The 27,764-nt window shown below is 38.0% G+C and overlaps 1 protein-coding gene across 2 annotated transcripts in view; it reads right to left on the bottom strand.

Annotated features, from left to right (window-relative positions):
- The window catches only part of COL15A1 (collagen type XV alpha 1 chain), a 119,026-nt gene extending 91,790 nt beyond the window's left edge, over nucleotides 1-27,236 (bottom strand). For both annotated transcript variants that reach the window (XM_059476710.1, XM_059476719.1), the window contains exons 1-2: nucleotides 27,033-27,236; nucleotides 26,833-26,915 (exon numbers count right to left, since the gene is read on the bottom strand). In XM_059476710.1, the coding sequence (XP_059332693.1) occupies nucleotides 26,833-26,915; nucleotides 27,033-27,043 (94 nt within the window). In that variant the 5' untranslated portion in view covers nucleotides 27,044-27,236. The remainder of the gene's footprint in view (nucleotides 1-26,832; nucleotides 26,916-27,032) is intronic.
- Between the last annotated feature and the right edge of the window lie 528 nt (nucleotides 27,237-27,764).

The raw sequence follows: 27,764 nt of genomic DNA, 5'->3' as shown, positions 1-27,764 counted from the left end.
TAGTTCACTCAAATATTATTTGAGAAAAGAGCTGAAAATATAGAAAGAGATTAAAGTAGCATACACCAGTAATTCTTAGTTCTTGATACTGGATATACAGTTGAAAGTCTTTCCCAGAGTAGTCTCAACTGCATGCTGTTCCTAACTTGGAAAATATAACTGATTTACATCTGCATCCAATATTTATAAATCCATTTAAAATGTGTTGGCATATTGGCCTTCTGCTTTTAAAAAAGTTGGTTGACACAAAATGTTATTCTTTTGGCTTAAATTTCAAAGGTTACTTTCTCAAGGCCATTAGTGTTGTGATAAGAATAAGAAAGAGTGATGTTCTCAGAATTTACTGTGTTTTTTCTTAATGCTCGTTTGAACTGAAGATTCAGAAAGTCAAAAAAAGAAACTCACACCATAAACAACAAAGCACAATGCTGTTGGCATTTTTTGCCTTTGATTATATGCTTTGCTCTATACTTTCACTGTCTGAGCCCTCCTTTGTATTTTAAGACTGGTTTCACCAATTTCACTCATGATAAGCACAGCTGTTTATTAGTAATAGGACAACTATGTTGTGTAAAATTTTAATTAGGTCTGAATTAAAGCATGCCTTTTGATGGGTCAGACTCCAACAGAAGTCTCCAGGTACTGGAAATTACAGCTTCATGCAGCCTAAAGGCTGTGTTTTCCATGTTCTGAGCAGTAAGTTCTCCAGACCTTTCAGCTGTCTGCTCTCACCTCCTTTTTCTTCCACCATCAGCTGGAATCACCTTCCTCCTCTAGAATTCCCTATATAGTCAAATACCACCTCATCTTTGTTCTTTGTTTAGCAGCTTCTTGGCAAGACCATTGGACAAAGACATGCCATCCCAATGTGCTGAACTGCTGTTTCAGGAGGCATTTTTCCAACTGCAAGCTTTATGACAAATCTTAGAGGCAGTGCTGTCACCCTTTTCCCTGAGAGCGTACCACAGCTTATTCTTGTTCTCTGGCACATGCAGCACATACCGTCAGATCTGTGAGCAGCAATGAGCTTGTACGAGCCAACAGGCACCAAAGTCTTCAGCCTCTTCTGAGTCTGTCAACATTCTTGTCAACAAAAAAGTCACAGTAACCCTCCAAACCTTCCCTTCCTGTTTCCCATTCCCTACTTACATTTGCAGACCTATCAAGAAAATTTAGGGTGAACAGGATGTAACTATCCTCCCCTTTATCAGTCTTTGAAAAGAATATTAATCTTATATGGTTTAATTTTTTTGTTTTTTGCAAACTAGTCTAGTCATTGAATAGTAATACCAATGTACATTATTCTAGGTATGTGGCAATTAACACGACTGCTCTGGAATCATAGAGATAACCTGTCCACAGGTCACAAATGCTGCCGACAAAAACCTCAGTATGTTCTGGTTCATTGCCTGGAGGCTGAACATTAGGGCTTCAGTTTACATTCTGTGAGCTTTGACCCTCTCTGTACATGCTACTCTGTGCACAAAATTCAGCAGGAATAAAAAGTATTCAAAGACCAACAGAATCATGCTGTAGTAGGTTACACCTGAAACAGTTATGAAAATTGAGGAAAATACATTGCTGTTAAATAGCTTTTTTGATTCTCAGGAGCTCTTTACATACAGTCAAAAAAAGAAGTGTAAGTAATTTTCACATGGGATGAATCATGGTCATTCTGCTGCTTTTAGTACAGCAATTATAATTTTTACATAATACAGCAGCCACTCAATACCCAAATTGAGACTGCAAGTATGGAAACACATGGCTGATGGCAAACCCAAACTTGTAGGCATCAGTTATGTCATCACTTTCTTATTTAATCATCACCTTCTTGTTAAAATGCTAAGTATGTTCCATAGAAACATAAATTACAATGGCATGATCACAGCAGCTGAATGCAGGGGGTATAAACAGAACATTGAAATTTGCAATGCAGAGATTGAAAGATCCATCCTCAAGAAATTTTCCATATGGATTAGCTTCCTTGTGAGCCAGGTCAGTTCCCAGCGGTCTGTCTTGCAGCTGCATTGCTTGCTTTGGAACTGAGTGATACAGCCTGTGAGATCATGTGTCGGGGCTTTTCTGTTATTCTGAAGTAAGGAAAAGAATCACAAAATTACTTTGGCTTATAGAATGCAAATACAGGACTTCAGACTCAATGGGGCAAGAGGTTTATCTTGGATCTGACAGGATGTCTCTTTCTGCAGCTGAAATTTTGTGGTTCTGTTACATCATGACCACATAGCCAAAGCCACACAGATATTAATGTATTTGCCTACACTCTCATATCTGGAATCTGAACATCTGCAGTGATCTGAAGTAACCCAGTGAATTCTGGTAGGCCAGAAAATAAAGACAGGTTTTAAAAACCCCTTAGTAGATATCTAGAACTGTGTCCCAGCAGAGGTTCTGTGCCAGACTGAAAGGGAACAAACAGAAAGATACAAATATTGATCAGCAGGAAAAACAGTGTTCAAAAGAAATACCAGAAATACTGCCAGTATCTTTATTACATGCATCTTACTTGGCAATTTTTGCTGGTTAATAGTAACTGCTATTAATTACAAAAAGTAATATCTACTTAGAAACACAGTTAGTGGCAGATCTGCTAGTAACAAACAATCTACTTATGAAGTTGTGCTGTATTTGAATGACAACATAATACATGTAGATATAAAAGAATGGATGTTTTCACCATTGTCCTTCCTTTTATGACTTTTCCTTTTCTTCATAAACACCTTTGGAGAAAGTGGTACCCTCATCCACTGGTATGATCACAGTGTCAAAGACTTCAGGATGTAGCAAAGAACTCCTTGTAATCAAAGGAGGAATGATCTGTAAAGAACCTGACAGAGTTTCTTTATATATATTCATATTTTTACACGCACTCACACATATGTTTTCCAGAGGAAATGTGGCTGGAGGAAAGAGAGCTTGGATCCTTTGAAGTCTCTTATATTTGTAGCTATTAGAGGCAACTTTCTTAAAAAAGTGACAATGATCTGACACACAGATCTGAGTTATTATTATAATCTTACTAATTTATATAAAAACATGAAGCAAGGATGGAAAAAGGATGGAGCCAAACTCTTTTCATTGGTGCTCATGGATTGGAAAAGAGGTGATGGGCACAAACTGAAACGCAGAAAACCCTCTGACATGAGGGAGCTCCTTCTCACCCTGAGGATGACTAAGCACTGACACAGGTCATGCAGGGAGTTTGTGGAATCTCCTTCCTTGAAGATATTAAAAAATGTTCTGGACATGATGCTGGGCAACAGGTGAGCAGGGAGACTAGACCACATGACTTCCAGAGGTCCCCTTCAACCTATAAATGGACTACATTTATTTTCCCCAATTTTTTTTGTCCTTTACTTTCAATGTTTTTCATAGTGAAAAGACACACTGATTGACTTCCCACTTGGAAGCATCAATTCATTAACATAATTTTTATGTTATTTAACATAATGTGCCACTAAGGAGAAATTGTCTAAAAACCAAAGACTGAATAGATCTTGCTGTGCAAGCAGCCAGACTGCCCAGGCAGTTAACCATGATAGCAGGTGATACACCAAAAGCCTACAAGCCTGAACTCTCCTGTTGATCAAAGCTGCTCAGGTACATGTGTGTATAGACAGGTTTCTACATAAAAATACACTTTTATAAAAAATTAACTTATCTAGTTGTCACTATATAATGATAAAAAATTTCTTTCTGAGGCTGCATGAAACAAAACATGGAAGTGTGACAAATTAATTCAAATTATGCAACTGCTCTGGAATTTCCTTAAACATTAAAACAGTATGTGGTAGCAGATTTTTTTTTTTTAACAAGAGCTGCTCAGTCTAGTTTTGAAGCAGTGGTGAAGTGTTTGCTAACAGCATGGCGTTATGCTGCTTGATCCAGTTTTGCCTATGTGGCAGCTATAGATATTCCATACTAAAAATCAGGTATTTATTGCTCATTCATTTTCACTGAGACAAGTCTGAAATGGTCCTTGTATTTGTACTTAGTCCAGTAGTGGAAGAGAATAAAAAAAAAGCCTAATTCTATGGCATGCTTCCTGTACCCAAATGCAACAAACACGAATATGCAGAGTTCTTCAAGCAGGAATGGTTGTGGTTTTCTCTCCTGAAAAAAAACCCAACCCAACCACAAATAGTGGACACAAGGCAGAGAGATAATATGCTGAAAAGTGAAAAACAAAGCACATACCCTCCACAGACAACTGGGAAAAACCATGCTTCCTTTGAAAATTTACTTTACTGTTGGGTCATTAAGAGCTAACAGGACTGAAGCATTTGCTTACTGTAATCATCAATAAAATTACCTGACTGTGCCATTTTTGAGTAAAAAGGAGACTTTGTTGAGGCGAAAGAAAATCCCTCAAGAGGGATTGGAAATACTTTGTGGACTGTGATTATTTTCATGCACCCATTTTGTGTTTGCTTTACAACTTTTTTAATTAGCCTTTGTTAATTGATGAAATCGGTGCAACACAATTCTTATTATTCAGAAATAATTATTTTAATGGATGCTTTGATATAAATTATCTCTTTGTAAAATAATACATGAAGCCATGCCAAATGTCTTTGGATTATAATTCTGGCATGGTTTAACAATACAGTAAATTTGGATTCCAAGGTTTCTGCAATTGTATAAAAATATCCTCATTGCCTAATGTTAAGGCAGAAATTTCCAGTTTAGCTTTGTAGAGTCTGTAAAATTCCTTTACAGTTTGCGAGTAATTGTTTGTCTCCTTGCTGGTACCATAGAGCCAATATGATGGGATTGAGTCTTGAGCTCAGTTAATGAGCTTAATGTTCAAATGTGTTTCAAATTAATGTTTGAATTTGGATATTCCTGGGTTGCCCAATTCTGCAACCTACTTGCAGGTGAAATGATAACTCCTTCAGCTCGTTCAGAGGATTGGGTCTTCACTGCTGAAATTATTCTACTTGGCTAACAGATTTTCAGCCTTTTCTTTCAATTTCTTTTTTTTTTTTTGGAAACTGTGAAATATAACCAAATCCACAGGAGATTTTTATAGTGCATATATTACTCCATTATTATACTTCCCAGAGTTAATTCTCTTCAATGAACTAAACATTCTCCACTACAGAAAAGAAATAATGCTTTACAGAACACATTTGGTTTCAACTTTTAACAATTTAGAGCTAGGGAAAGGTAAATTGAAATGACTACTGAATATTTGTCACATTTTTCTATTTAGTTTCCAAGAGGATCCCAAGCTAAAAGAGGAAGCAAGTTAACTGGACACTAAAACATAATCCTGCTTCACTTTTTTATTCATGTCTTTATAATTTCATCATACATATTTATGGTAGCCATGCTCCTGACAACCAGTTTAAAATTAATTTCTCAGTTTTCAGTTTGATGGTAAAAATGGATGGAAATTTATTCTTTAGCTTGTGAATCAGATTCACTTATGACAAAATGTGTTTTAGCTCAAAAAATGAAGCCCAGCAAAGTATCATCTGGTAAACATATCATCTAAATGTTAAATACCTCAATCAACATCAGATCCAAATCATGATTGCAAGAAAATTAGATTTTTTTCAAAGCACACACTGCTTTACTGTTTTCTTTCTACAAAGTGCTCCAGTAGCTACCTTTCTCTTTCTAGAGTTTCCTACATTCCATAGGAATTTCTTCCATTCCTTACATTGATCAATGGAGTAACTGTTTGATTTACAGCAGTCTGGCTTCACAGTTTGTGAAAGATGTTTTTTTAGGTGCAGATCTGTTTAAAAAAGGAGCCACTGCCATGTTTTAAATATTTTTTTGTGAAGAGACACTTCATTTGTCCCTAGCATGCTAAGGGTGATAAAGGCTGTGAAGAGCAAAACTATTTATTTTAGAATCACATTTAATAGCTCAGATTTTTAAGCACAGATTTTGCAAATCATATTTAGAAGCAGTCGGAATTTTGTGCTTATTTAATATACTCTCCATGCACACATTTCACAACAAATTGTTTTCTAATGCCAGTGAAATAAGTAGATAATGTAGAAAATATTTGATTACAGAATAAAATAACTTCTCTTGAAATAATTACACCATTTATGTATCTAAAATGTAAGTTCATTTTTCATTCCCATTTCTTAAATGCTGACACTGGAACTTCTTAAGATAATAAAACCAGATACTTCTTCCTTGGCCTTAGAGTACAAACCCTTCTGACACAGACTGGAATCCAGTGTTACATCAAGGTGGAATGGAGCAACAGTGTACACAGCAGAGGATGACATTGCCAGTGCTGCTTTGCAGGATCACCTACCCAAGAAACATGGTGTTTTCCTTTCAATTGCCAGGCTATAGGGAGTGCCATGTATATTAACCCATTAGAAGGGTTAAAATACTGGTCTCCAAGTAGGCCCATCACATCTAGGAAGTTCAAGGCTAACCAGCTAAGCCAAAGCTGATTTTATCTAGTAATAACAATCATAATTTGAATGGAAAGTTGCAATAGATGATCTTCAGAGTTCCTTTCCTTCCAACTTACATTTCCATTATTTTGCTTTACAGGTAGAAAAGAATCTTTTGTAGCTGCCATTTCTCACTGATAGGTCACTGTGAATATTGCTGGGATTTTCTCCACTATGAGAATGCTGAGACCATATTTCACAAACTTTAATGCACAGACTTGAGCCTGCTCTACCAATTTGCTAAGGAAGTAACAAAACTTTAGAAAAATCTTGGTGGAGCAGAAGAGTTGTAGACAGAATTTCTTTTGAAGAAACCTTTACAAAACTGTTATAGAAATGCATGTGGAGATGAGAAGGAGCTGCAAGCAACAAATGCTAGGAAATGAGGTGAATGGGGATTGCAGTAAAGGAAACCTGGAAGATGTTGCAGTCTCCTGGAGTGCTGTGAAAATCCAGGCATGGTAAATGCCAAGGCTACTAACACCTAAACATTCCTATGTCTCTGCTTGCCAGGTATTGTCCCTCCTAATAATTAATATGAACACAATCCTGGAACATATAGAGGAGCAGCTTGCCAAGTTCTACTTCTATCAGTTTCAGAAGAAACTGGATATTTTCAAGCCTCATCTCAAGGCGTCAGTAGGCTGCAGGATGGTGTTTTATACACTGGTTCAGAACGGTACTTAGGGATGTATCTTTTGGGACATCACCCCACAGATGTGAGTACTTAGGTTTCTAAGAATTGAGACATACTCAAATACTCTCCTGAGCAGTGGCTGTGCCTGTCTTCTTATTCATGATCATTTAAAAGGCTGAGCATCTTTGTGCTTTTAAAAAGATGAAAATCTTCTCCTCTATTGTCTGGTGATATCCTCACTGTTCCTGACAACACAGTTTTGTATTTTCTGGTTAAATTTATGTTAAGTTCACATCTCATGAAGCTTCTCATAGCTGCAGCAAAATAATCCTATCCAATAGCATTATTGTGAAAAGATAACAGATATCCTACTGATAGGCAGCAGGAACTCCCTCAAAAGTAAAGCTAAAGGCTAAAGGATTCTTTATTTCAAATGGAAAGAAAAAGCACATTTGTGTGAAGAGTTACTGAAATAGTTACCTGTCTTAGACACAGACAGGTTGTCCAGCTCTGTGATACTGGCTAATAGTGAATCTGGTTGTTACTCTGCTTCTTACAGAACTGATTAATCCTCGTGTAATTCTTTAATCTGACTGCAACCAGTAGGAAATCAGACTTTTATTTCATCACTCATCCTACACACTGTGGAATGGATCATATAATGGAAAATATTTTCCATGCAGCAGGGAGGGTTTTTTTATAATTAACATGCTCGATATGGCTGTATATACTAACAGCACTCTAAGTGATATAGTCCAGAACATTTTGCAGAAGCAAATCATGAGACTTTAATAGCATTTATGTTAGCTTTCCTTTCACAAATATTATTGTTTTAGAAAGACTGTGGAGTAAAATTTTTCTGTTATCTTGTTAACAGTTTATCAAGCAACTTATCAATATTAGATTTACTACATGATATGAGATTTTTGCTGGTATACGAGAGATAGACTTGGAGAAGTATGATCTCAAAAGCCTCAGAATAGATACCCCTCTGTCACCTGTAACAGATAAAATAAAGTTGAGCGGATGACCAAGCAAAAACTTTTTAAGAAAACTAAAAATGTTTTAATCCTTGAAACAGCATTAAAGAAAGCACATGGAGAATGTGAAGGAAGAAAATTATACAAATGAGGCAAAACTTACAGAAATAAATACATGCCCTTAAACTAGTAACTCCCAGAAATCCTTCAGAATCTTACTGAAAACATTGCAAAGTATTTTTCCAAACAAGTCTTGATGTTACAATACTCTCACTACTTTTGCATATGTTGTCATTTTTGAAAAGCCAGCAGTGAGCCTAGCAAATGTATAGCAAAACTACTTGGCAAGGATTTACTTTCTTGAGATAAACCAAACTGCATGTCAGCACCCATCCCTGAGCTACTAGGATTTACTGTGGAACCTGGCATTTAGCAAGGGAGAGACAGGGGCTCTGTGAGATGTCTCAGTGTCTGACTGTGATAGGATTTTTTTTTAATTTATTTTTATACAGTTCAGAGGCAGAATATCATAGAATCATGGAATGGTTTTGTCTGGAAGGAACCTTAAAGATCATCTAGTTCCAAACCTCCTGCCATGGACAAGGGCACCTTCCACTAGACCAGGCTGCTCAAAGCCCCGTCCAACCTAGCCTTGAACACTTCCAGGGATGGGCATCCAAGGCTTCTCTGGGCAACCTGTGCCAGTGCTTTACCACCCCCAGACAGCAGAATTTCTTCCTGATATATAATCTAAACCTACCCTCTTTTAGCTTAAAGGCATTCACCATGTCCCAAAATGAAGTGCATTTGTAAAAAGTCAAGCTTTAGCTCTCTTTTAAGCCTCCTCAAGGTAGTGTAAGATGCCATAAAAGCTTCTCTATTCCCCAGGCTGAACAGCCCCAATTGTCCATCAGTCCTCATAGGAGAAATGCTCCATCCTTCTGGCCACCTTCATGGCCCTCTTCAGGACACATTCAAGAAGTTCTGTGTCTTTCTCATACTCAAATTTTTACTTTTGAGTATTCTGATTGATTGTAGACTGTGATGAAATGGTTGAAACACTGACAGTGGTATGCCTTTGGTCCATGTATTTTTTGTCTACTTTTTAGTCACCATAGGAATGTTTTGCCTTTGATTATCTGCTTTATTTATAACTTCTTTTAACAAAGACAGCAATACCAACATCCAAACATCCTGTCCAGGCTTTCTGAATCAAGCTCTATGGCCATTACATTATTAAAGAAAAAAAGATATGTAATTTGCAGTACATTACAGATTTATCTCATTTGTATGCAATTAAAATTGTTTGTACAACATAATGTAGAAAGACAAATCAGCTCTTAATTTTTCCAGTTATTTCATACTTCCCATATAAGTCAGCTAAGGGAGACAGACAATGACATCTTAGAGACTTTTGGTTATCTTTAGGCTTATTATTAATAAAACACAAAGAATCACTTACTTGGCAAATTTCATGAGGTCATTTTACATGGCAGATTATAGAAATAGAAAAAGACTGGCCAACTAAAATTCCTCTCTAATATTTATAAAATTTTTCATTTAGGACAATTTTTTCTCCTTTCTTCCTCAAGGTTCAAACTTTTATCAGAATTTCTGAAAACAAAATTTAGCAACAAATTCACAATCTCTCCACATAGATAGTTGAAAATGTTTTCTCTGATTTATATCTTTTATGAAAATCCTTTTGATCTTAACAGTATTCATAAGGTTCCCAGCCATTAAAAAAAAGTCTCTGTTCAAAAATTTGTATGTGTTTGATATAGCAGGGAATCCATATTCACCCATGGAATTAATAGCAATTTGTATAAAGCACTCATAATTATGTTGGACAGCACTAATTGTTTTGCAATGAAGCCATCTTCCAAAGTGTCTTGACACAAATTTTGTCGACACCATTCCAGTGTCTACTGAACTTTTCCAGCTCAAACACAGAATGACTAAACCACTCGTTACTCATAGATTGCAACAATTTGATCATATCACAGTCACTAACTGGCAAAGCTGGAAAGAAAATTGGCAGCATTTAGTAAATCCCATCTGCCCTTACTCTTTTCTCTGGCAGTTTCTGTTTTCAAGGCAGTGCTGGGTCTCCATGATGCTACCTCGGCTTTATCACACTGTGTGCTGGTTTAGGATCCAAGCTTGCAGAAAACAGCAAAGATTTCAACCCCTCTGGCTCCAGTTTTCCATTGCTTTTGTATTCATTTCAGCATCCAGCTGGCCTGAATTTTCATCTCCCACAATAAATACCACATAAACTACTCCTATTATTCAGGTCCATAGCTCTAATTTCTTTTTCCTAATTGTTCTGAGGAGGATTTTCATAATGAAGCAAGTTTTTTAAAAAGCCTACTGATTAAAAATTATAGAAAACATGCAAGTGCCAATGAATTTCTGCCAAAACACAGTCATGCTTCATTAGATGGGTCTGGCCTGCTATGTAAAATCAAGCACAAAATTGTAACTGATTTTTTCAATTCACGTGGATATCTCAAGTTCAAGGCTTCAGGACAGTTCCATAATACAGAAATTTCCATTTTGTGGCTGTCACAGAGGTAGGAGTTGGACTCTCTGGAACCACAAATGAACTGGGAGATGATGGAACACATTTCCAAGGGTTAGTAAAATTTCATATCTTACAGAATAAGTGTGGGAAAATTGTTGAGAAAAGGTCAATGCTTCACTTTACATTAAAAAGAAACACAAATTATTATTGCTACTGTCATTTTTAAGAGTATCAGAAATGCCTAAGAAAAGCAAATGTAGACTTTATCTAGAGCTAAATCTATAGAAAGAAGATTCTGCAGCTTCTTCTCACTTCTGCAACCTTTCTGTAGTGACACCCATAAGTGGGGAAAGCATAAACCTGTTTAAGGAAGGCAAAGCTACAAGTTAAAACCCTTTATTATGTTTAATCATAGCAGGTTTCCCTTGGCTTTGGCACAGTTTCAAATGTAGAATATATCCAGCAGCAGTTGGACCAAATTTGGACTACAGTGGAAGTAAAAGATGTAAATAAAATCCTTAGCACAGCCTCAGCAGGTGCCAGCTGTTTTTCTGCACAATGTGAGCCATACTCTGTGAGCAACAAAGAAGGCACCTTCTTGCTACCTCACAAGACATCTGTTTGCTTCAGTCCTCAGTGGTGGCCGGTGTCCAAGGCAGAACACAAGGAAATGAGTAATTATGGAATAGACTGTTCACTGGGAAAATTAATCCTTTAAATCTTGCAGAATCCTTACATCTTTTTACTGGTCAGCTTGTTCCTGGAGGAACAAGAGCTGTATTCTTGCCATGTTTTAAATGAAGTCCTTGTTTTTATTAAAAAAAAGACCTTAAAAATTCATGCTGTTGCATGAATTTTAGCATCTAGTTTATCCAAATTAATGTTCATTTCCTTTAGTAAATGACCCAAGACCATCTGCTGCAACGAAAAATTTCTAGAAGTTGACAGATATCCAAAGACAGTTTTCCTTCATTAATCTCTGTAGATCAACGGCTGCCCTCTGTGTCAGACTTGTGTACCTTCGCTCTGGGTACATGGAACACCTCCCCTCACAAATGTGCTGGTTTATGGCCAGGGGTCAGAGGCATTACAGAAATGCTTAAGAAAATAAAACTACTTTCTCCATACAACACATTGCAATCAACTTTTCTGGAGAAGAGCTACGTTCAACTACTGCAAAACTGCCTTCACTTGGCGGAAATTCAAATCAATCAGGGGAAAAAGAAGCCAGTAATAATACTGAGTTCAGAAAGCAGAGGACAGTATGTCTTGAAATGATCCAGACTTCAAAGTGTCAATGTTCTACATACACAGAACTATATGTTTGAACAGTTGGCTGTAGCATGAAAGCTTTAATATAGAGAAAGAGCAAGCTGGAAGCAGTTACAAACAGCAATTTCTCTCTGAACAATGTGGCTATTCCCATATGCTTTTCCTAATGTACAGTTTAATAAATGACAGTTACAATGGATTTGGTCAGTACCCTTGGCATGAAAAAAAGACAGCATGAACACAGACAAAACTGATCTCTGAAATACATGAGGTGTTGCAGTTGCCACAAGGCCACTGGGTTTTGTCAGACAGAGTAAAGAGAATTTCAAACCACCTTTATTTTTCTTGTCTGCCTAGAAAGGAGGTTCTCAAGGAACATATGCCATTGCATCTCTCAAATTTCTACTATTGACCACATTAAAATAACAGATGCAAGGCAGCAAAACTAAAACCAAATTATTGTTAATAGGAAGGCAACATGGTTTTCTCTGGACAAAATATCATGCATCTAAGGGTAAGCTATGGTACCCCAAAGTCATTATGAGCTGCACACAGGTCTCTGTAGGTTTTCTTGTTGGAAGTTATCATATTAGTTACCATATTAATTATTAATTTTAATCATTGAAATAGCATTGCAAATTCAGAAAAGATCTAGTTCTCTGCTTTGGCAAATAGGCATATTTTTTTCTCAGTGTGCAAGCATAAATAGTCCTGTAAAAGTATGATGGAACAGGGAATCCCAGGACCCAGAAAGATTTCATATCATCATCATCATCATCATCATCATCATCACCAATGACAGAATAACTTCTGACTGTGTAAAAGAATGCATTTTGTATAGTGACTTCTCTAAGCTTTTCAATCTCCAAATCATAAACTGCCTGTGCTACTGTGAGGCTTTGCCCTGCACCACAAACCCTTCAAACCTTCCTCCATAACTAGGTGAGACAAAGTTCAAGCTGTACAAAGTTCAAAATGCTTCAGGAATATCTTATGGGACCATCTGTTAGGGCTTATATTCAACCCTTCTGCCATTTCCATCTGACAAGAATTGCTGCTGGCACCATTGCTTCTCTGCTACAAAGGCACACAATAGTCACAAATTAATAATAAGGCAACATCCTGAAGTGAAAGTCTGGATCAGAAGATCCTGCAGTGAAAGTACTGTTCTCTCTGAGACAATTTTAGACACCATCCAGTAAGTAATCACTTCAGCTGTAGTAAAAGCTAGGAGGACCTTTTTTATTCTGTGTCCAGACAGGAAACCAAGACAGCGCTCTCCACTATAATGTTAAAATCTGAAGACAAGTCAGTAACAAAATTTCACCTCCAGAGAAGGTACAGAAACTTCATTGCTCTGTGACAGTGTAGGTTTCATGCATTTAACATTCCCTGTAAAAACAGTTTGAAGAAGCCACAGCAGGGCTTTCCCTCACTCCTTCTTTTGGCAGTTGCCTTCAAACTGAGGATCTTGCCTTTGGCCCATGCCTGTGTTATGTTGCAGCTGGCTACTCCATGTCCAGCCAGCCATGAGTCCTGCTGACTCAGACCCAGGGCTTTACCCAAAAACTTGTATTCCTGGCTTGACTTTCTGGCCTCCTCATCACTGTGGACTTGTGCAATGATGCAGACTCTTGGCTGAACTTGGGTGCCACCAACAAACTACTCTGATAATTTTGCTTTCTTTCTGTGGAACCATGTCCTTGCTGGTGAGGTAATTTTTTCAGAGGTTTGGCTTCCAGCTCCCTGACCACTGCAGAGCAGCCCGCCTTTGGTGTTCTCTGACAGTCTACACCTGCTATCAAGAAAATGAAAACTACAGTAACATCTTGCCAAGTATATATTTAGAGCATACATATATTCATGACATAGCTTCAAAATGAAGAAAAACTATGAATGAAAAATATATTCATGTAACAGAGCATCAAAACTTTCTTGTATCCAGAGAAACATGCAATGTGTAATCAGATTAATAAGAAGACACAAAGAGTTTTTTAAGTGCAGTGCTTTGAGGATAAAATTCAGCCAACTAATTCTTTGTAAGGTGGCATGGCTGTAAAACTTTATATAATGAGAAATACACATAAGAATTTATTAGTGATTTATATCACAACTTATCCAGACCCAAGTCTCTTCCAGCAGAATGATTTCCAGTTAAAGAAGAACAGATGTATTTGTTTCTGAGTTAAAATGAGGAGAAAACAGTATAGACAATGACAGTACAACTGAGCGAGGTTTTACTGCATTTTATGAATTTTGGCCTCTAAGGGAAGAAATATGTGTTTGCTTTCTTGATCTTACAGCATACTCTTTTTTGTTTATTCAAGCCTTGACCCTACAGGGCTGAGATTAGCTTTTAAGAGCTAAATAAAGCACCAGTTTAAGCAAGGACTCATTGTCGGTTTTAAGTTTAAAATTTCCATTTATATTGCAGGTAGAAACCCTTCATAATGTTCAGTGATTACCCAAAAATAGAATGCTACTTTCTGTGACATGCATATAGCAGGAATAACACAGAATAAGAACAATAAGTCTCAGCTTAGCTCACATAGTCACTGATATTTTAGGACTCTGGCCCATTTAGTACAGTCTTCTGGGTCTGACATTTTTTTTAAATTTGAGGCAAGCCTATCAGATAGAATAGGATAGATTAAAATTACTAACTCCAGGTAACAAATTAGGTCCTTGAGTTAGACAGAGGGGAAATTCTCCATTTGCAAAAATCAAAATATATGTAAACAGGACATCAAAAAAATTCAATTGGTCCTATGTACTATATTGGTCTTGCTAGTCATATAGTTAATACAACAGCTTTTCATTTTCTGTCCTGAGATACGTGCCCATGCTCAGGTCTGTTTTGGTTTGAGAAGTATTTCTTGAAATGGGAGACTTTTTATACTGAGAGTTTATCTAGTGCATTAGTAGAAGGACAATAACTCAGGAGCAAATGCCATCACAGTCATGACAGTAACAGGTTTGCTTGAGTTAATGCAGAGGTACAGTCTGCCTCTGTCCAAACAGCTGAAGTTTGTGACTAAAGTCACTGTGACGGGATCCTTCTGATACTGAGTGCAAACAGCTGCAGAGAAGGATGGACCACAGAGTTTGTGGTCAGTGTAGCCTGCCTGACCATGAGTCCCTGAAAGGTCAGAGAGCAAGAAGGCACATAAATTTAAAAAATCTTTCATGTCTGCTCTCTTGGAAAGGGAGGAAAAGAGCATTGTTTAAAGAGCTTCATGATCTGCAGAACCATGAGGAAAGATGAGAAATCATAAGGTTACAGTAACATATTCCTGTGTTCTGCTCCAAGATTATTTTCCCAAAGGCATTCTACAGAATTTCAAAACAAAATAAAATAAGAAACAGAAGTGGAAATTAAAAAGGAGGAGAAAGGGGCAAATGGAGAAATAAAAATGGAGAAAGGGAAAAAGGAAAGGCGAAAGGGGAAAAAGGAAAAAGCAAAAAATGGATAACGAAAAGGGTATATCCTTTGACCTATCTTTAGACAAGCATATAAAGTGGAAAAGGGTAATTTGATTCCATATGGTTGTAGGGTATAACAGCGTATCAGGACTCTGATTATTCTAACAAGGCTCACAAACAGCAAGGGATTAAGACAGCCAAGCACAATCCAGGTCTTTCAGAATTAACTATATTCGCTTTCTTCATCTTTGACTGCCCTTTTCTATGATCACATCACTGAGAATGAGGCTCAGAAACAAATTAATTATGCAAAACCCAATTTTAAGTTCCCTTTTTAAAAATCACAGGTAAAACTAGTTTGCAAGAGCCTTGCAAAAGTCATCTAATCCAATGTGCTGCTTAATGCAGGGCTATCCTGAAGAATAATGTTGTCAAGAGCTCTATCTAGTCAAGTTTAGAACGCTTGTAAGAATGGAGATTCCACAAACCCTCTCACCACCTTCTTCCAGGACTTAACTGCTGCGATGGTGAAGATTTTTTTTCCCTACTTGCTCAATCAAAATTTCCTTTGTTGCATCTTTTGGCTGCTACTTATTCTTTTGCTCTGTTTTATTCTCTAAAAAGAGTCTGCCTCTGTTGTTTCTACCACCATTCAAACAGAGATGATGAGGACCATGTCATCACCTTGCCCAAGAGTGGAAACTTTTTGAGGTACAAGGTAGCTGAAGTTGTTAAGAAAGACACCTAGGATCTACAAGTCAACAATACTAGAATATTGAATAGGAGCAGCTGACAAAATGCTGATATACCAATGAAGTGAGAGAGAGAGCCTGTCAGAGATAAGTGCTGTACACTGCAGACTATTCTAGATGCTTAACAAAAAAGCTTCATCTTCAGATGAATAATGTCTGAAGTTTCTAAACTGCAGCAAGACAGGCTCAGTTTGGGACACCCACAGATAATGTGAATATGACCCTCAATCTTTAGGCTTTCCCTACACCTTATGAGATGTATTTTAAGTAAACTGGCCATTGAGAACTCTTTGTTTCATGTCCACTACAGAGGTAGAGAACCATCTGAAGCCTGTTAAACTGATCCACTTCTACTTCAGGACAGATAAAGGTGTTACGACCAAGTTCCTCTCTGATCCTTGTGCAGATGCAAGAGGATGAGGAGACAAGTGCTGAGTGTCTCCCTGCCTCTTCTGATTTCAAAATGCAAAGTTTGCTCCTTCTATATACTGTGAATCAAAAATGGAAAGGCTGAAAGAAGTTGGAAGCACACAGTGTTTCCTCCTCAGTGAGGAAATTACCACCTGTCAAGCATTTTGATGATGGTGTCATTCTAACAGACTGTTCCACATGAATTTTCTTTCATGATTTCAGTCTGCATTGCTTGTGTTACACTGATGTAGGTTTAGAAATTCATCCATGAAGAAAACACAGCAGAGCTAAGTATTCAGACACAGGAAAACCTTTTGTTCATATCAGATAAACATATCACACACAGATAACAGGGATAGTTAATATTTCCAAAATACTTCAGTGTACGTCTACGGTACTGTAATTACACACAGAACAGAGGACAAGACAAGGTATTCATGTAGATAGTCTTGCTTTCCCTATAGTTGTTTCAGGCACTTGTACCAGCTCATGTATTTACTATTGTTTGGTGGACTGTATAGGAGCTAAATGAGACAGCAGCTTCTTTTGACTGCTCTTAATGGAAATTCTGCAACGTGTCTGGAAACAATATGTCTTGAAATAGGACACTTAAAATATGAGTAGCTTCAGTGTGTCAGAGGGCTTGTGAGCAAGTATTCATTTAACACTCATACTATGAATACTTGGGAGTCTGTGTTAACTCCTAGTTGGAGCAGCAGTTTTAACCTCACTTCCTTTTTTAATGAAAACTTTTTTGAATAAATCAAAGCTCATGTGGGCAAAGCAGTAACAGAATTGGCACAATTCCATCCTGTCTTTTGGAATTCTGCAAGAGAAGTATAAAAAAGGAGCTGCAATACTCAGGTCACCAGTGGTTTGTTTATTTTTCCACTGAGAAAGCATTCTTGAAATTTTATGAATGTTTACACTTGCACTAAACACCACCCCCACTCCCCAACTCATCATATCTCTGGACCAGGATATTGCCATGTGGTACTAATTTCTCAGATCTGCATCTTGTGATAGATTTAAGTTTCACTTTAAGTGCATCAGAAAAAAAAAAAGCATACACCCCCAAAACCCCTGAAAACCCAACATACAAAAAAACCAAACAAAAATAGATGTAGAATCAAAGCCTTGATTATAATATAAGGACAACTTAAGCAGTACTTTGAGTTCAGTCAAGTATTGTTTAGTAAAAACAAATGGAGCTATATACACTAATATGATATTATAGAACACTGAAAAGTAAAACTCTTTTAGGTAAGTATTTTTACATTAATACTATTTCACTACAATAACTAATAGGTTATTTTGATCAAGAGCCAGATCTGTTCAGCTGAGACAACTTTCAAAACTAGTATGTGTTTTATACCTTTCCTGTAATTGCATGTGAAAGAAACTAAAGACAGAAACTAAAAAAAAATCAAACCATGTGGGTTAAACCACATTTATGGCCAGCCTGAACAGGATGAAATGTTTTCTTGTTTTTTGCTGTGGAAAGCATGAGAGGGTTCAAGTAATGTATACCCACACCCACAAGCGCCACAAAGTGGCAGCACTACTATGGAGCATTCATTACAGATGAGTGGTTCTGCCTTACCAAGTCAAGAGCTGTGCTGGTTTGGCAGAGTGTTGAAACAGATGGAACTGGAACAGCCTTTGGAAAGTTGAAGACTAAGAAAAGCTAAGACTTTGGCCCTCTGAGAATAAAAAAGCATCACATTCACACAAGTGACGCAGTGTATTAAGTTGGTCCATAGCTAACCAAAGCAGAATGGCAGAAGTAAAAATCCTTACTGTGGGGAGACACTGCTCCCTCACACCTCCCTCTGTGAGGTAGCCAAAGCACTGGCAAGAAGGATTCCTGATCAATGGATATTTTGATGTTAAGAATTCCAAAAATGAGAGGATTCCTAGAAAAGCCTTAGCTTTTGCATAATTTTCCCCATAGTTTGCTTTGTAGACCACTATGTACACATTAATGCCTAATAATTATTCAAGCTACCAGCACATTTGTTTTAATTATTCACAACTTTTTTACACCTGAAGATTTACTTTCTCATGCAACATAACAGTGCTGAGACAGACATCTTCTGTGGGACAGAAAGAAACACAGGGACAAGCAGCAACAACTCTAAATTCATATATTTCTAGAAATGTTGTACCTGCAGCATGTGCTTGACAGCTGTTAGTATCAAATTAAGACATCAAACATACAATGATACAGTGTATATGCATAATGGTGGGGGAAAAAAGATACATAGATACAAGATCTGATCTTGATACATACTGTCATCTGGTTCCATTTCTTTGGTAAGGTCAAAGAGGAGAAAATAATAAATTTAGAAAAGATATACAGTTCTTTTCCAGCCCCAAACAGATCCACTCTTTCTAGTTGCCTGTTGTTTCCCATGGGATGGCTCACAGCTCAAGCATTGCGGTTCGAATTTATTTTATTGATTCCTTGTTAAGTGGTTCATTCTGCTGTACCCCCATGTTCTCCCTGTGTTGGTTTACCCGTGGTTTCACCCTCCCTCAAAGCTGTCCCTCATGCCATTCTGCGCCCCTTGTTCCATTTCTTTCCCTGCCTGTCAAAGCAACCCAGCCCCTTTTGTTCCCTAACCTTCCCTGCCACTTAAACCTCAGGCCAATCCCTGTCTGCAACATCCCTTTGGAATTCCCCTACTCCTGGAAGCCCCATTGGCCCACCCATCCTCTCCACCCTCCTACCCCAACTGGCCCCAGACACTCGATATAATCCCCTCATTCTGCCCCTGAGGATTCCCTATTGGTTAGCTGTTTGTATCCACCCCCTGACTTGCATCTGAACTCAGCCCCTTGCACAGGCGTGCCCAAGGCTCTTTGTTTCTGATCGCTTTACATGGAATCGCTTTCTTGTGGAACCTCAAGATGGAGAGCCTTCTCCTTTCTCCTCTGCCTGGTCCTTTGGCTTGTGTCTGGCATCTTAGAGCAAGTGTTTCTAAAGGTTCTGCCCCTGGTAAATCCCCACACCAAGGCAGTTCCCCACTCCTGGCATTGAGCCAGAGTTCCAAGAGCCAGCCCGGGCTCCAAGAGCCAGGGTACTCAAGTTATAACATTTTTGAAGGGATCGCTCTTGATTTCAGGACCGGCTTCTACCTGAGATGCTCAGGGTTCAGTTAAGGAGTGTTGGGCTCAGAATGCACCACAGAGTAGTACACTGATGGAGAGGACACTGGCACCCAGTAACTGCACTTCATACCACTGGTTACACCCCTTCAAGCACATGTAGGTCAGGCTGTTGTCAGCTGCTTGCTCATCTCGTCCTTATTTCAAGAGTTTATTTCCATGGAAGTTACAGGAGACAGTGCTGAAAGTCTTACTCAAGACCACGAATATCAGCTATCTTTTCCTCACACACTGAGCTGGTCATTTAATTCCTTAAGGCTATGAGATTTTTGGGCAAGATTTTCCCCTTCCCACTTTTGTGCTGACTATTCCTAATCACCTTGTTCTTACTAAAATGTCCTCCACAATTATGTGCTCCCACACCTTCCCAGGAACCAAGGTCAGCTGCTCAGCCTGCAGATCCCCAGGTCCTGCTCTTTGCTCTTGAAAACAGGAGTGACACTGGATTTCTTTCCATTCACAGGATCTTCTGATCAACACAATCTTTCAAAGATTGTATTTCAAAGTTCTATCTCAGTGGTATCAGCCAGTTTGATAAGCCCTCATGGATGTGTCTCATGAAGTGCTGTAAACTTTTTTTTTTTTCTGCTGGTATACCTGTAAAAGCCTTTCTTGTTGCTTTTCTCTTCCCTTGCTAAATTTAATCCCAACTGGGTTTTGACTTTCCTGAGCTCATTCCAATGCTCTCAGACAGTGTCTCTATAATTTTCCCATGCTACCTGATCCTGTTTGCAACTTCCTATGTTTCATTTTGCTGTTTGAGTGTACTTACATTAAATATCACCAGAGATGAATCAGAGCTTGGATGTCACACAGGTTTATGTTCTGAAACTGTTTTTCAGCAAACTCCAGTTACAGGCTATTCAAAATATCCCCTGCTTATAGGAAATTTTGAAGCATGTCTTGGAGCACTATTCTTTTCTCTCAAGAGTCGTCAACTTACTCTTTAGCAGGCAGCACAGAATTTAAAATTATTTCTAGGTGGGTTCTGTTCTCCTTGAGTTAGGTTATGTTTGTCACTTGTAAGAAGGGCAGTGATTATAAAATGCAATCAGTAATGATAGATGTTATAATGCCGTCTTGGTCACCAACCACCAAAAAAGTACAGAGAAAGCCAAAAGCTATATTCAGCTTTCCAAAGAAGCAGAGCCAGGCATCATGACTATGTCTGGAACTCTCATTTCACAGTTCAGAGGAAGATATGTCACAAATAGGACTGGAAGTTAATGCTACCTGAGCAGTTCTAAGTTACTGCAGTAACTCTTCACAGCAAGAAGTGGATTCAGAAGCAGCAGAGGAGGTAGACCCAATGTTATAAGATCCAAGAGGTTCTCAAATATAGAATGAACTGGCTAAAGCACTTACTTGTTAATATTTTGTCTTCTGTACTAAAGGTGAAGCGAAAGCCCATGAGTGATGGGGCAGTTCATATTCAAATCTCATTGCTGAATCACTATTACCAGATTTAGGCTTCCAGCAATTGAATGTTTGGAATGAAACACATTTGAGTGGCTGCAGAAAACCCTGGTTCTTCTCAGAACCCTTCAGGAAAAATTGGTACAGACTCCAGTTCTCCTCATACTGGGCTGTAAGGCAGCTACAAATTATTTAAAACACTCCAATTCTTTTTCAGGATACATTCTTCAGTTGCTTTTTCCAAGGTTTTCTGACCAGTATCCTGAATAATACATCTGTCATTTCATGCTGCTCATATGCAAATGCATTAAAACTGAGGTTTGCTAATTTTACTCATTCTTTGGGAGAATTCTATCTGTATTTGACCCTCTGCAACATTTATGAATTTTTAGGTTTGGGAGCAGGAGCTGCTAGAGATGGGAAGGTTTCATGAAGAGAATTAACCACAGTCTAAACTGCTGTTTGATTTTGTTGTTTTATGAACCTGCTGTAATCGTGTGGGTTGGCCAAATGGCAAAAGATTGTTTGAGGACTTAAAATTAATGATGATAAATAGACATACTCTCTTAAATAGTTACCATTAATGACAGCCAAAATAAAGCAATCAGAATTCACTGAACTGTAAAATTTACTGTCTTTCTAGACAAGGCACTCTTGCATAAATTGGCAAAGGTACTGCATGAATTTGGTTAAATGTGAGACACCACTACAAGAAAAACCTGATCCATAGCTAACACAGCAAAGGCAAGGGGAAGAAATCACAACCAAAGGGGCAGACATCCTCCAAAACAAGCATTTGATCTCATAATTAACATGTTCTTTGGAGTAAGAAATATGTTCTTTGGAACCCTTTGAATATACCAAACATAAGTAATACAGTCAAATCTTTCCTCCTGATGCTCATTTATTGGAATGATCCTTCAAATCTAAATACAAGTGGCAAATGCAAACACAAATGTGATTTTGAGTTCAATTCAAGATCATGGAAACAACTGCTTACTCCAGACTTCTAGTGTGCCCAAGGACGCCTTCAGAGAGGAAATGAAGACTGTCATTATAACACTATATCTACCCCAGCTGGTTTCCTCTTCTGAGGCCTCAAAAAAAAAAGCTAAAAAATGTCTTCTGTTGCCTGGTAGAGTTGCTTAGGAAGCATGTAGTTTATAGTCCAAGAGAAATAACATGTAGAGAGCGTTGCATAGAAAAAGAATCCATTTAGAAAAGTGACAGAATGGAACAAATTTTCTAAATCAGGTTTGTTCTACTGGTGTTATTAGTCTCTTCAGCTACTGAAAGAGATGGCCCCATCTGAAACAAAGTGATTTTCTATTGTAAATTACTGTGTTTTGCATGGAAAGGCTTTTTATCAACTATGAAATCAGGCTCAGCTCCACATTGAAAACATGCACAACAGCTGGTAACAGCTTGAAGACGTGCCTGAAGGATCACAGTGGCTCATTCAATTTAGACTTAATTGCAGTTTGATGATGTCCAAATGCTCATTCTGGTACAAGAGGATTGCAGTGCCATCTGAGTTCTCTTTAAGGAGGACTGTGCTTTATTATCACGGTAATTGTGTCCTGTCTTTGGAAAGAATGGACTGAGCCATCCCCATGACACATGTGATTGCCCACATTTGACACTCAGAGCACGTACAGTAATTACTTGGTAGAAACAAGATTTTGGATGCATAGACAGGTTTGTTTACACTCATAATGTCAGTTTGCTGTGAACAGAAGTTCCGGTTCTCTGCTTGTAAGAATCACACCAGCTGATCATCAGCCAATGAAAGTCAATATCTCACAATTCCTCCATTAAACTCAGCAGGTCAGGAGCGCAAAGTTTATGTCAACAGCCTAATGACAGCCTTTCTGTGTACAGAGGGCCAATGAAAGAGACAAATATTTACTTTATGTAAACTAGAGCTAAGCATGTTACTTAGGCCAAGAAAGAGCTGTTCAGCTTGGCTAATAATAAAACACAGATGTCAATGAGAAATTTGTAAAGCTTCTTTTAGAGCTCATAAACATAACATAAGCTGCAGAGCCACACACATTTAAACATTTTAAAAACATTTTTTTAAAATGCAGGCACTGATTTGACTGTAAAGAACTGAAAAACACTGATAAATATCTAGATAGCCTAGAAAAATAAACGTCACTTCCGCAAGAAGCTAGAGCAAGTCTATCACTCAAACTTCAGCAAGGCTAGCATTGAGATTTTCTAACTTTATGTCTGTCCACAGTTTGGGTGCTAGCAAGTTTAAGGCTTTGCTCTGAGTACCTTCAGTTCACTAACTTATTTTGTTGTTGAAGAAGCAAAACATGTTAAAAGCAACCAGGGTAATTAGTGTAAATCAAGATACATTATCAGGCATCATTAAGGGCCAAGCAGATGCACTGCAAGGCAGTGCCAGATGAATAAGACAGACCACACTTTTATGAACAGATAGATACATGCTTAATTGTCAATTGAACAAAAGAGAAGTGATGAAGTAATTAAGATACGAACATATCTCCAGTCCTCCTGCACAGACCCAAGAAGAATAGGGCACTGTATTTGCAAAATTTTTGTGAACACAAGAGAAAAACTGCAAAAGGTCCCCATGGTTCAAATAACACAACATATGGGTGAAGAGGAAGAAAGCATTTTATTCTTTACCTATTTGCACATGTGCAATGCTAGCTGCAATGAAATGGACTGAAAACTTTCAGCAGAGATAGTAAAATTCATCATTCTAATTCAGAGAAACTGCTGCGATGTCAGAACTCCTCTTCAGTTTTACCCTGAAGCAAGGTGACATTATTTCTTTGAAGTTCTGTTGAAATAATAATCAAATCCCATCAATTTGCAGACCGTGCAACTGAATTTTAAAGTTTTGAACTAAATATTTCAAAATTTTAAATATTTGGTTTACAACTAGTAGTTCATTTCTTCAAATATAAGTTTTTAGATACTTTCTTTTTTTTTATTTGCTATTTTATTTTACCATGAAAGCAGTAGCCAGAAATTCCAGGACTTGGAAATGAAAGCAACACTTCTACTAAAAGACCCAACATCTCATAAGTTTACTAAAAAGTTAAAATAGAGCCCAGAAGTTCTCAAACAATTTCAGAGACTGTCATCTGAATGACAACTTCCCATCATTCTCGCCCCCACACCTTTTTCTATGTAGGAAATAATCATAATACACAATTTCCTCAAGAGAAACAAGACTTGGTCAAAACATTGTTCCTGATAGGAAATCTTTTTTAAAAATTAAAATTTTCTAGTCTTTCTAGTATCACTCACAAAGTCATAAAAGAGCTCAAGCCCTCTGCTGGACATCTGCTGAGGTTTTTGCTTTATTCAGCACCCTCAACCCTAGTCCACAATGCAGTGGTCCCCTGGGGAAGACAAGAGGACAAAGATGGTGAAGGCAAAGATGGCAAATATTTCTAAAATCTGAGGGTCACTGCATTGTTTTCAGGTTTGTAAAAAATAAGCTACCCCTTCCCCATCCCTCAGTGAATAGTTCAATCCCTGAATAATTGTCTTGCTATTATTTAACCAACTGAAGAACATCTGAAGGTATTTTTTCCTTTTTGCATGTAGCCAGCACAATGGTACAACAGAAGGCACCTGTGCTGTTGCTCTAAACTGCACTTACTCATTCACAGTTTCTCTTTCATTCAAATGAATTTAGAGATACCCGTCTGTGCTATGGGTAGATGGAGTAGAGTGAGGCTCAGAAAAGCAGTACAGCATTATTCACAGGGCTGGAGAATCCTGGAAAGCAGTAACCTAGAAGGAGACAGTGATCAAAAGATCACTGGATAAAGCATACTTTTAGCAGCAAAAGGCTGAATACCACAGAGCCAATTCATCACTCTGTGTCTCCAAGCATTTTCATCTTGAATACACAGTTTATTTCTGTGCACTTTACTGCTGAACGGAACTGTGAGAAAGGAAAATGAGGTTATTTCTCCAGAAGCTAGACTGAAAGATTTAAAGTATGAAATTCTTCTCTTCAGTTACAGGTAGGGTTTCTATTAGTTATGTATTTGCAGCACCAGAAGGAAAGGAATATTATTCCTTTCTCTAGCATTCAACACCTGATTTCAGAAGATGAAATAATTTAAATCAAGAATTAGGAAAAGGTGCTGTGTAATGAAAAGCATGAGACCTCCATTATATCAAGCACTTAAAAATCAGATGTGAAAATATTTAGTAAACATTTGGGAACAGAATCTTCTGTATTAACAGACAAATGAGTAGGGAATATAAGGCCAAGACAATCATGATGAAACATATTCCCAGAGCAGTGTCTAAGTCTCCAGTGATCTTAGGACACTTCCATAACCTCACTTGATCTTCATTCATGGTAAGGTTAGGAGTCCTTCCAGCAGCAGTAAAATTCTGCACTGGAAGAAACTGTCCAGAAACAATAGTGATTATCTTTCCTACTTCTGACATCTGATCTGACTTTCACAGGTAGGAGATTAAAAAAAAAAAAAAAAAACCAGATCTTCAGGTAATGGAAAGCATAGATCCACCAAAAAGAAGTTGTGCGTCAAATAAATATTTGCAGGTTTTGTCCCTTTACTTGCTGCTCTAATGATCCTCTGATTATTTACTTATGTGTGCCAAAATTTTGTTCTCTCCTGTCCAGACCTCTCTCATGCACTGTAATTCATTAGCTCAAGAAAAACATTTTTACCTGATGCAACAGATCTGCCTTCAGTGGATAAACAATATATCAGTCACCATTTAAATATACAGTTCTTAATTCTAAGAGCTGTTTTCTGTTTGTTTCCTTAATTAATTACATGTACATCATTACATATTTCTCATCTGTATCTATAGCATTTTTTAGTGATAACTAATCTGTGACTTTTTTCTCCTACTGAAATAATTACCTGGGGCTTTGGCTTTTAGATGCCAAAGTGTCAGTGATCTATGACAGTGTCAATTGAAAGGGAAAAACCATTGAGTAACATTAAAGTCTTCATGTGTGGTATCTACTTCCCATCAATACTTTCTAATGCTCCTATCACACAGTTATCTAGAGGTCATTTACATAACAAATGCCAACTAGTTTTGCAAGAGAGTTCAAAAAGCTTTTTGGTGTAAATATCACCATTCCTAATGGCAAAGTAATATGTGAAAGTTTTTTCTCAAAATTACATGTAAACTTTTAAACCAGTGTTCTCTCTCACTAGTTAAATGTAAGGCTGTGCCTTCCAGAGATGCTGAGCAATTTGGCTGTGTTACAAGAACGTATGATCTGAAATTACAAAAAGACTTTTCACTGAAAGTCCATGAAGACTGGACTGGTAAAATGAAACATTTAACTGAAGAGATTAGAAAATCTCAATTTGTTCAGACTTTTACCAGGAGAAATTTCTATGCACTGGAAGGAGCATCACATCTATGTCTGCACTCACACCAGGCCTGGCACATTCCTGATGTGCCCACAGTGACACATCTGTCTATCCTAATTGTAAAAACATGCAGTATTCTGAATTCCTTACAGTACTTTCTGTTAATGATTACACTCTGAAGATATGTTGTGAAAGCTGTCATGATAGGCTGCCTTAGAGCTGGAGAACCAATGTATTTATTTACCCTCATCCAGAATGAATGGGAATTTAGGCTCCTAACTCACAGCAGCTTTCCTATATGAAATGATAAAGCAGTAAGCAGCAGATAAAATGAAGATCTGAAATGGTAGAGTCTCTTTCCATATTAGGAAGGCAAATCTTAAAATCCACACTTACTCTCAAATAATAAGCATGATTTGGAGAAGCCTTACCTTCTATGATCTGAGCTGCTGCACCGGCATGGATTGACAAGCCAAAGAGCAGTAGCGACAAGTCCAAGGTCCACCAGGCATGCCTGGAGCAGGTGTGCCAAAAAAAGGGGGGTGGGGGAAGAATGAGACCAAAGAGTATAACACAGAAACACATGGGGGGAAAAAAAGAAAAAGTAAAATTTAGAAGCAAGAGTTCTTACCATGAGAGCATTTTCTGAAAGTCAGTGGAAAGAACTTAAGTGAGAAAAAAGTGCAGTGCACATGAGTTTTATGCTTATGAAAATAAGAAGTTAATAAAAACTGGAGCCTGCTGTTTCGCCTCCAACGTTCAGACACAAGTGGAACAAAGGCAGCACTCAGGCTCTCTGTGTGACTCACTGCAATTCACTGCTCCAGCTCTGAAATCTGACTCCGTATAGACTTTCCTGTCAGACCACTGCCGAAAACTTCCTACTGTATTTATGGATGGACACCCCTTACTGCTGTACACCATTCCAGCCCTGTCATTACCCAGCCCTGTCTTTAACTGCTGTGTACCCTGACAGGCAGCAGCACAGCGTCTCCAGCTTCCCCTCCCGCCTGCTCACAACCTCCACTTACTGAATAAAATACGACCTCCAACATCCTTCCATCCAGCGTTACACAGGCAGTGATACAAATTCCTACATGGAATGGACATTTCTCCTGCCATTTTAGCCAAATTTATCAGAAGAAAGTTTGAAGGTATGAGCAGGACAGAGCAGCAGTTAAATGGCAAGCAGCACCTGGGATTCACACCTGCACTGTCTTACAGATTTTGTCACCTCCAGAGACATTTTGAAGTACACCCTGACAAGCTCTGTAAGTTTAATCCTCATATTTACAGAGATTTACACCCTGCATGTAGTTTGAGAGTGTGTCCCTACCTTAGCAGCTGCATATACGTGTCTCTT

The sequence above is a fragment of the Ammospiza nelsoni genome, chromosome 1, assembly GCF_027579445.1.
Source record: "Ammospiza nelsoni isolate bAmmNel1 chromosome 1, bAmmNel1.pri, whole genome shotgun sequence".
Classification (NCBI taxonomy): Eukaryota; Metazoa; Chordata; class Aves; order Passeriformes; family Passerellidae; genus Ammospiza; species Ammospiza nelsoni.
This window is presented reverse-complemented; position numbering and strand designations above follow the sequence as displayed.